This window comes from Anolis carolinensis, chromosome 1 (assembly GCF_035594765.1).
Source record: "Anolis carolinensis isolate JA03-04 chromosome 1, rAnoCar3.1.pri, whole genome shotgun sequence".
NCBI classification, from domain to species: Eukaryota; Metazoa; Chordata; class Lepidosauria; order Squamata; family Dactyloidae; genus Anolis; species Anolis carolinensis.
In genome coordinates this window covers 144394144-144405165 of record NC_085841.1, presented here as the reverse complement: position 1 = coordinate 144405165, position 11022 = coordinate 144394144, and the positions used below count along the sequence as shown (strand labels likewise).

General features: G+C 39.5%; 1 protein-coding gene across 1 annotated transcript in view; it reads right to left on the bottom strand.

The window, feature by feature from the left end:
• Window positions 1-1969: 1969 nt before the first annotated feature.
• The window catches only part of taf1b (TATA-box binding protein associated factor, RNA polymerase I subunit B), a 71851-nt gene continuing 62798 nt past the window's right edge, over window positions 1970-11022 (bottom strand). The window contains exons 10-15 of the mRNA XM_008117605.3: window positions 9370-9547; window positions 8748-8794; window positions 6812-6902; window positions 4606-4676; window positions 3434-3656; window positions 1970-2432 (exon numbers count right to left, since the gene is read on the bottom strand). Of these exons, the coding sequence (XP_008115812.2) occupies window positions 2240-2432; window positions 3434-3656; window positions 4606-4676; window positions 6812-6902; window positions 8748-8794; window positions 9370-9547 (803 nt within the window). The 3' untranslated portion in view covers window positions 1970-2239. The remainder of the gene's footprint in view (window positions 2433-3433; window positions 3657-4605; window positions 4677-6811; window positions 6903-8747; window positions 8795-9369; window positions 9548-11022) is intronic.

Here is an 11022-nt window from a genome sequence, read left to right as displayed (position 1 = left end):
TATTGGGCATGTGGGATGGAATTGCAAGCCAAAATCACTTGTGGTTCTGAGGCTGGGGAAAGCTTAAAGCCAGACATCATATCCACCAGTCTTGTATCTACATTCAACCCCTACTCTCCTGACTAAACAACAAACTGCAGCATTCCAGATGTTACTGCATCATAACTTCCATTAGCTCTAGCCATGATGGCTAAGGAACAGGAATACAGGAGTGCAGCAACTGGAGGGCTACAGAAAATGACACAGAAAGCCAAATTCAGCCTGCAGACCTTAAGTTTGACACATGTGATCTACTGTGATGCCTCATGGGCCTTGTAGTCCTGCTCCTAGTGCCATCGTGGCAGATGAAGACGAAAACATGGGGTTTTCGCCGGTTCAACAAGAGCCGGAGTCCTTTCACCTGCCGGATGTTGATGTTTGTCCCCAAGAATTCAGTAAAACAGACCTTGGACATTCCTCGCCTCCGTTCCCTAGAAAAGAATCCTACTGTGCTGACAGAGGAGTCAGGGAACAGAATCGCAGGAGTTTACGGATTGCTGCCAAACAACAGGCTGATTAGACCTGCTTCCCTTGGGAAATTCTAAGGAGTCTTGCATCTGGACAAAGTTGGGTTTCGCTTCCCGTTCTCTAGGGAAAGAGATTGTTGGCGGGAAAACGAGACCCCAATATAGGTGCCTGACGCGGGAGAATCTTTGCGGAGTCAACAGAGCAGCTTCAGGAGTAAGATCGTGTGTGGACTTCGTAACCCCAGTTCCTTGTTTCCCGGATTAAGTAATCAAGACTTGCCTCGCTTGCTTTTAACCACGGACCTTGTTCCAAGAATCACTGTTGCCTTGTATCCAGCCTTGTATCCAGCCTTGTATCCAGCCTTGTTTCCAGCCTTGTTGTCAAGCTACCTAGGACTCCTGAGACTCAGACATTTCCCCACACTATTGCTTGGCAATAGTGTGTGTTTCGGTATTGGATAAAGAACTTTGAACTCTAATATCATTTATTGGACAATATATTTTTGGACTATATTTGACCTCATTTGAAAGGTCTGCTTCTGAACTATATTCTTCACTTGTTTTTATTGCTTTTATATATTTCCTTAATAAAGATATTAGATAGAGATTGGCCTCCGTGTATGGTTCTTGGTGCCCTGCTGCCAGGGGTCTGACATCTACATCATTCACCTCCTCATTCACTCACCAAGTATTCTTTTCACAGTAGAAACAGGTTGTTCGAGTGCCAAGCAAGGGCAATACCTAAACAGGTACAAGCAACTGAACTTCCCTTCAGTAAAAATACAATGGCAAAAACACTGTTAGTACAAAGGGCATACAATTGTGCTTTTCAAAGGTATGGCTACACTTACTAGGTTTTAAATCTCGCCTGCTTCACCCGCAAAAGTGCTTACGGAAAGAGAGAATGCTCAGCTAGGACAAAATGGAAAGGGTTTACATGAATATTTGATTCAGTACAATTATAGCAATGCTATAGAATGAAAGCATTCCATGAAGCAACAATCAAATACATTTTAGCATCTAAAGGGAAAAATCCAAGTGGTTCCACAATCCATCTCAACTTTTGATTTTTTTTTTCATGTTAGGAGCAACCGGAGTTGCTTCTGGAGTGAGAGAATTGGCCGTCTGCAAGGACGTTGCCCAGGGGATGCCCGGATGTTTTGATGTTTGCCATCCTTGTGGGTGGCTTCTCTCATGTCTCCGCATGGAGCTGGAGCTGATAGAGGGAGCTCATCCGCGCTCTCCCCGGGTGGGATTCGAACCTGGCAGCCTTCAGGTCAGCAACCCAACCTTCAAGTCACAAGGCTTTTATCCCCTAGGCCACCGAAGGCTCCAACTTTTGATTTAAAATGCTAAACAAACAACAGATAACACAAACAACAGATACTTTGTCATCTGAAAACATTGTGGCCCATGAATCAGCAGCAAAACAGTTCCCTGCCACAAAATTTATGACCACACCATTAAAAAACAATATTTTTATTTTTAGAAACAATATTACAAAAGGGCGACAAGTCAATATATTAAAGTAATTTTTACATGCTTTATTTTCAATAAAAAGAGGCAATACTGAAAGAAAAGAAAATTTTGTAATATTACTGGCACTGAATGGGAGAAAAATGATTAGATTAAGACATCTTCCCAGCTGCAATTTCTCATTTTGTATGGACCATTCAACCCATTTCATCTGGATCATTTCAGTTATTACAGGACTCTGTTCCCTCAGGATGCATTCACTTTCTGGAGGTTTTGAACACTGTGGTTTTAAGAGAAAGTCTTGAATTAAAAAGTTTATGCTCCAATACACATACTTCCTCGTGGATAAGAGAAGGTTGTACTCGCAGAAGGAAGGAGAACAGATTCAACACGAATCGGTAGGTATGGGGGAAGTCTGATTCTTTGAAGTGTGCAAAATGACCACACCCCCTATAAAAAAAAGCGAAAGTGAAGAAAGTATCATAAATCTATTCTAATGACATTATTAAAAGGGGTCTATCCAACAATGCTCTTCTCATATCATTACAACTAAGCTTTTAATTAATATTTACAATCTCTTTGTGACAATTGTTCTCAGACTAACTCAATTCCTATTTTAACCAGCTAACTTACTATCAAGAACAAAAATTGGTCACACCTGTAAAATGCATCCATCTTTTTAGTGTTCATAGAAGGCATCTATTAAGGAAAATATAACTGAGAAGCAAAGTAAAAGGTAAAGGTAAAGGTTTTCCCCTGACGTTAAGTCCAGTCGTGACCGACTCTGGGGGTTGGTGCTCATCTCCATTTCTAAGCCGAAGAGCCGGCGTTGTCCGTAGACACCTCCAAGGTCATGTGGCTGGCATGACTGCATGGAGTGCCGTTACCTTCCCGCTGGAGCGGTACCTATTTATCTACTCACATTTGCATGTTTTCAAACTGCTAGGTTGGCAGGAGCTGGGGCTAACAGCGGGCGCTCATTCCGCTCCTGGGATTTGAACCTGGGACCTTTCGGTCTGCAAGTTCAGCAGCTCAGCGCTTTAACACACTGCGCCACCACCAGAGGCTCCAGTACAGCCCTTATTCCACATAAGTATTTTCCAGTCATTTCATTTTGGATGACATAAACAAGGAAAATAGGGATTTCTCTATTCACTGATGAGGCTATCTGATCAGCGAAGTGCATTTCATCATTCTTGCTTAGATACAACATTGTACATCTAAAATATTTTTAAAAACTGGTAAATGAGAAGAAATATATTCAGATAGCTTCACAGGATCAATGCAGTAAAATTCAAAGCAAATTTAATAAAATGTAGACTTCTGCATGATTGTTTTAACAATAGACTCAACACAATGTATTCCAAATTCTTTACATACTATGATATAGTGTATATATGACAACTACGCCTATCTAGCACAAATCACCAACAAGAGTGTCAAATACTTACATTGTGCACAGCTTAGTAGTACCCAACCAATAGTTTTTGTTCAGAGCTGGAAATACGAAACATTTTTGAGGCAAAATTCCAGCAAGGCTGTGCTTATAAAAATAGGTCTTGTCAGTACTTTCTTCAGTCCAATTCAGCTGGAAAGCTGAAGGTTTTTGCTTCTCAGGTGGTGGTGTGGAGCCGGACAGTGTACGAAATTGCTTTTGAAGGTCCACTACCATTTCTGAACAAAACAGAAGATCATAGCTGTAAACTTCAGCACAAATTAGTATCACAGCACACAGATAAAACCTGTAGCTTTTAGGAAGCAAGCACTACACGTCATACTCACATTCCACACTCACTTTATTTCTTAAATGTTTAGGAGCGGAGTGGCAACCATGTGGCTTGTCTGATGTTTTTGAACCGGGCATTCCTTATCTCTGGCTTTACTAATGAGGGCTGCTAGCAGTGGCAACCCAAAAACATCCAAAAGGACCCATGATTCCTATTTCAAGTTCAGCAGTAGTGCTGATTGTAAAGTAATAGCACAATTTTCTTGAAGAAGTATAATAATGGTGTCATCATCCTGCAGAATTTGGATACCTTGTGATGCATATTCTAAAGGCTTAAATACTCTTCAGGATTACATCAAAAGAAGCATTTTCAGAAAACAGTGCCGCAGCTCTAGCTTGCTTGAAGTAAACAGTGCAAAAAGACAGCAGGGCCCTCCTCTTTCCCAAGATGCTGAAGACAAATTATTTACAGTATTTGAAGAAGAGAAATCGAAGAATAACCCTTAGGGCAGTGGTTCTCAACCTGTGGGTCCCCAGGTGTTTTGGCCTACATCTCCCAGAAATTCCAATCAGTTTAGCAGCTGTTACAATTTCTGGGAGTTGAAGGCCTAAACATCTGGGGACCCACAGGTTGAGAACCATTGCCTTAAAGGTTACATAATTCGGTAATGCAAGGATTAGGACTGATGACTAGGTCAAGTCTGTCACTAGTTCCTTGCAACAAATTTTGGTTCCCTCTTTGCCCTTGCAGATTTGTTGTGCCATAAATATCATGGTAATCGAATTCTAAATCTCTGTTCTATCAAGGAACAAGCAGTTTGGGCATGAAATTGTCCAGGAAAAATTGCTATCTTCAATTTTTTTTAAAAAAGGGAAAGGAATAGCATGCACACTTACGATGTCTTTTGTGAACTATATACTTTTTTGCTGCTGAAAATAATACCGGTTTCTCACATTTCCATAGACGCCTGCAGATGAAAAAGTTGAGGTATTAGTGTGGAGCAGGGGAGGAGAGAGAATGAACAGTATGTAGCCCTTGATGGGTCTTCGTGGAATCCTTAGGGCCCCACTGATCCCGTGGGCTCCCAACATCACCCCACAAAATACTTTAAAACAGCAAAAATCCACTCCCATATTAATGAACAATTCAAAATATTTTAAACTTTGAAGTGTGCCTGTGGCCTTTTTCAGGTTCCCCAAATCAGGAGATACGGCCCTCTTGCTCTGGATTATGCCCACCTCTGGCCTTGACATCTTGCAGAACAACCTAATGTTACTACCTCTTTGATTTCAGCATTCTTTCTTAAAATATGAGAAATGTAAAAACTCTTTGACTCATATTCTGATTACATGTGATCAAGGGACAGTTACATGTACCCTAACAGGTTGTCATTGTTGTTTCCTTTTTATGGGCCTTCAAGGAGATTTTCACTTATGGCAACAGTTCCATTGGATGTTCTTTGCAAAAATTCTTCAGAGGTTTTTCATTGCCTTCCTCTGGAAAAATGCAACCGGCCCAAGTTCACCCACCAATGTCTTTCCATGACAGAGTTCTGATTTGAGCCCTGGTCTCCCAAAATCATAGCTCAACACACAACCCCACATATTACGTTGTCTGAAAGAGCCATTGCCCCCCCCCCGGTCTGCTTTTTATAGCTGATGTAATGAAAAGTCTCTGCTTTAAAACTGTTGCTGATTGATTGGCTCAAGATGCTGATTGATTGAGATGTGCTGCCTGTGGTTTAATGCATTTCATTTGTGTTTTGCATCTTAAATTGCAATGGTGATTAGGCAACTGAATTGGATCCAGACCTAGGCATGCAGACGGGAGCTGTCAGAATGAACAGCCATATGCCACTCAGGCTCCCAAAATTGCTACAGAGAGAACTGGAACATCTTGCTCAATATGGCAGGGCTCTGCTCAAAGAATGTGCCTCCACTTAATTCCCAATCTTCTGCAACACAATCCCATCCAATGCGTTAATTGATCTGCTTAGAAGCACTTGGGGGGAGGTATTGGATAGCCCCCACAGGGTGAAGAGGGAGAGGAAATTGTTTCTACAAGCCACTCCCATGCAACTAAATCTGGACGCAACCTATTACAGTATTTTAAAATATATTTACAATCGTTCACCTATATATTGTATGCCATTGTGTGAATGCAAATTGGCAGAATAAATAAAATAGAACTAGGCTGGGAAAGCAACATGAAAGAAGAAAGTGAACCTCTTCTGGTCTCAAGGCTTTGATCCTGATGAGGAACACACAATCTGCTCCATATATAGAAAAATATAAAGAGGAGATGTAGCTCAGATCTCCATCATGTCATCTAGTTAAACCCCGAGGGCCACAGAGCTACTGCACCCAATCCAATAAGCCTTTATTGGCATATATAACAAAACAGTGTAAAATGCAGAATATATTATACAATAGAAAAACTTCATGTTTGTCCAACATTCAATTTGCAGACTTCATTCAGGAACCTTGCCAATGTGAGGCAACCCCTAAACAAGCATAGATTAAAAATTAGAATTCACAGGTAAAGGTAAAGGTTTCCCCTTGGCATTAAGTCTAGTCATGTCTGGGGGTTGGTGCTCATCTCCATTTCTAAGTTGAAGAGCCGGCGTTGTCTGTAGACACCTCCAAGGTCATGTGGCTGGCATGACTGCATGGAACGCCACTACCTTCCCGCTGGAGCGGTACCTATTGATCTACCCACCTTCGCATGTTTTCGAACTGCTAGGTTGGCAGAAGCTGGGCCTAACAGTGGGAGCTCAGTCTGCTCCCCGGATTCAAACTGCCAACCTTTCGGTCAGCAAGTTCAGCAGCTCAGCAGTTCAACCCGCTGCGTCACCGGGACTCCTGAAGATTAGAATTACTACCCCAAATATTAATTACTATTTTTTTAAAAAAAAATTAATAGTAGCAAAAGGAGTCAGGAAAATATATTAAAGTATATCTAAAAGGTTTACACAAGAAGAATTTGATTTCCTAATAAAAATTTTGGTCATTAAATTTTATTTTCTATCTTCCAGTTCTGTTTAGAGCTATCACACACATTCTCAATATCAAATGAAAGACTGCTACTTTCTGAACAATATACCTGATCCTTTCTTCATTAAATTTCTTCTGTTCTATATCCAGAGTGTTTTTTATGACTCCATACCATTTTTCAATATCGAAAACTGGAGGTCCTGTAAGAAATGTACTGTCTCTTAATTTTTACTTAATTCTTTTTTTCCCTGGAACTAAAAGCAGCATTTTTGCCTCATCAGAACTGTGCAAGATAGAGAAGGCTATATAATGCAAGATAGAGAAGTCAACCTGATTAAAAAGTTAATTCCCAAGCCTCGGCAAAACATCCTGAACTGATTTTTTTTTAAAGTATTATGCCAATGGTGCATAATGCTATTTGTTTCTTGATATTCTAGGGCAGTGGTTCTCAACCTGTGGGTCTTCAGGTGTTTTGGCCTACAACTCCCAGAAATCCCAGCCGGTTTACCAGCTGTTAGGATTTCTGTGAAATGAAGGCCAAAACATCTGAGGACCCACAGGTTGAAAACAACTGTTCTAGGATAGTTAGCATTCAGCAGAAGAAATCCATGAGTCCAATGAATTACTGGATGTTCTTCGAAGGAATCTAGTTGGATCTGTTCTACATAGTACTATGCATCAATATAATTATTCTGCTTTGCACCCTACAAATATGGTCTTGACAAGAGTTTCTCAAGCAGTGCTCCTCCAGATGTTTTGGACTTCAACTCCCACAATTCCTAACAGCTGGTAAACTGGCTGTGATTTCTGGGAGTTGAAGTCCAAAACACCTGGGGGAGCACTGCTTGAGAAACACTGGCCTTGACTACTGTGTTATATCTCTTGAGAGGAAGAGCTACTGCTGACTGAAACTTGTTAGTTTAAAAAAAAAACCATGCAAAATATAAACTGTTTAGCATGAACAAAGCCGGTGGCAAAGACAAGAATTTGCCTCACAAGAGAGATAGATTGCAATTGTAAAGGCAGTTGGTGATCTCTTTACTGTGATTAACGAAAGATAACTGCATTACAGGTTGAGCTTCCCTTATCTGTGATTGCAAAATCCAAAATTGTCCACATGGGTGGCTTAGGCACTGATAACTTTCCTTTCTTTTGGTTCAATGTACACACATTCTGTTTCATGCTCAATTTTTGCAAAAGATATTGTATGAAATTCCCTTCAAACTATATAAAACATAAACATTGTGTGAGAGGAAGAATATGCAAATATTCCAAAATCCAAAACACTTATGGTCTTAAGCATTTCAGATAATGGATACATAACCTGTATTTACATTCACCCACACAACTTTCTTGTGTTTTGAAAACTGAGGCTTCATCAGTTTATCTGTACTAACTTTAAATTTTAGATACTTTGAACTCCAGTGCATAAGAGTTTACTATCATTCTGACAATGCTTATAGGAAACATGGAAACACCATATGCTCCATATCGCACACAATTCTTTTTTGTGCTTGAGTATGGTTAGAGAGCATCTTTTTCTTTTCAATTCACAGATGCTACCCCCAATCAAACCATCACTACTAGCATGCTAAAAATAGTAGTCTTAAACTAGACTTTATTGAAAATTTATCAATAAAGAAATACTTAAACAAGATGTGGGTGACAGCTCTATCACAAAGTTAACCTATAAATTAAGATGAGCAAAAGGAGAAATAAAAGAAGATCTATTTGATAACACATGGAAGCCATGTATTAGATTTTTGTGTAAAAGCAATGGCGAATTTAAACCACAAAATGTCCAAGAAATATTGTGGAGGAACAATTAGAAAATATACTATAATTATTATATGTAATGGATTAAATTAGAATAAGTAGAAGTAATAGAAGTGACAAGAGCTGTATTTTTATAATGCTATTTGGTGAGAAAGATAGAGAGAGCATAGATTTGGGAATAGAAGATGTGACAATTGTATTATGTTTTAAATGTTTTGAAATAAAAAATTCAAAAGAAATTCAAAAATAATTTTAAAAGACCTTTGTACCTTCTTTGTTGTCCTTGTTTTTCTCTTTAGCAATGTCTGCCAGTTGCCTGAAAAATACATCCATCAGATTTAACCTTTATTGGAATCATATTCATCATTCTGTTTTTATCTCCCATCAAAACCTCTGATCAAACCATCAAAATGTTAAGGACTGATTTTAAAACTGTTTGCCTAGGTGGAGGCTACCAAAACACAATTCCATGTAGATGTTCTACATGCATACAACATGTCCATACAAGTTCCTGCTAACATCAAGGAAGTTCCATTTTGACATGAAAGCCAACATGGTCAATGCAGGACAAGCACTACACCAGTGAGCAAAATTATATGTGTTTTTGTCTCCATGAGAGATAAATATCACTTGAAGCAGCACTATGTTTGATAAAGTCAACCCCTTTGAGATTCTGAAGGACAGTCTGGCTGGGCTGACAAACTGAGAGGAAAATAATCAAGAGAATATCAAATTCTATGCACATTTATAAAAATACAAAGTAAGTGATACTTTTCACTTAGTCCTACTTCTATTTGTTAGGCCCCTAATAAGTAGTTAAAGAGACCACTTATATTTTATGATCCCTGAGCTGTTACTACTCTTCTTTGTTATGATGTAACACACACTTACCACTCATACTTGTCATCCAAAAAGAACAGGATTTTGAGCACCACTATAACAGTGGCTACAGCAAGAATGTCATATTTCACTCTTTCGGATGATTTCTTTCCAGGCTGAAACTTCAGAAAGTCTATTTCACCAATGCCAGTTTTTTTAATCACTGTACATGTCCAGTTATGCATATCATCTGAATTAAGAAAAAAACAATACGTTGGGGACAGTTTCAAATGTTATAAAATTCAAATGCAGAAGCACATTATGCAAAGGGAATAGTACAGCTGCTCACTAATCGCTACCCACAACAAACTGACTTCTGTGTAGTAATTTCATAATGTTTGAAGCAGCCATATAGTTGTTATCTCAAGTGTGCTTACCGATATATATGGAATTGTGTTGTAAATACACATATTTAAGACAGAGGCATTAGCATTTTCAAGCAAGATGATCATAATAGAACATCTCAGAGACTAAAGCAATCCACACAAGGAAAAATATTACAGTATACTGTCTGAAGAACTGCACAGATAAAATGCCATAGGAAAATGCTTTTAAGAACAAGGCAATCTACGCCCACAAGCCTCACCAATATGTACACTTGCCTTTCTAGTGTCTTATTCATTCAGCTAATGAGATGTAATATTCAAGCAGGGTCAGAAATTATGCACTCCTTCAGATGTCGGTGAACTACGGCTACCAACAACACTGCATCATTGAAAATGTCAGCTATATCTGTTGTGAAGTCCACATCTGGAGGACCACATGATTCCCAGCCCTATGTTAATGTTTAGTAAGGAGTAATGCACTCATTTGACTATAGCAGGGCTTCTTAAACGTTTCCACTCAGGATCCCTTTTGGCCTGAGAATTTGTAACATAGGAGGGATGAATGAAAAGTAATGCCTCCACCTTCGTAACTCCTCAACAGATGGCAGTACTGGTATGCGGCAGGTACTGACTTGTTCAGTAGACTCTCCTCTACAGTTCCATTTGTCGGTAAGCCTTAGCATTGAATGGTTGAGTTGTTAAAGTGCGAAGTATGGAACCCTGTGCAGAGGGTTGGTCAACACGACTTAAGCAATGTGCAGTCACTGAATTCTTAACAGCAGAAGGTGTCACCCCAAAGGAGATTCATCAGAGAATGCAAGCTGTTTATGGTGATTGTGTTGATGTGAGTACTGTGCATCATTGGGCGAGTAAGTTTAAAGATGTTGAGGTGGGAACATCTGACCTGCGTGACAAAGAGTTGGACGTCCTGTGGCAGCAACCACCAAGTTTCACAAGCAAAAGGTTGACAGATTGATTCAGGACAATCTTCATATCACTCAGAGAAATTTCAAGCATAATCAGCATTTCACAAGAGCGTGTGGGTCACATTATTGCTTTGCTTGGCTGTCGGAAGATCTGTGCACGATAGGTACTGTGAGACGCTGGTTGTGGAAACAGAGTGTAGACTTCTTTCATGACGGCTTCAGAAAACTTGTTCATTGTTGGCAGAAATGTATCTAATTGTCTGGTGATTATGTGTAAAAATGAATAGTGGTAGTTAAAGAGCACATTCTAAGGATTATTTCTGCGTTTGATTTATTAAAATATTCCCATCCAAACCCAAGTAACGAAGGTGGAGGCATTACTTTTCATTCAACCCTCGTATATAGGTATACAA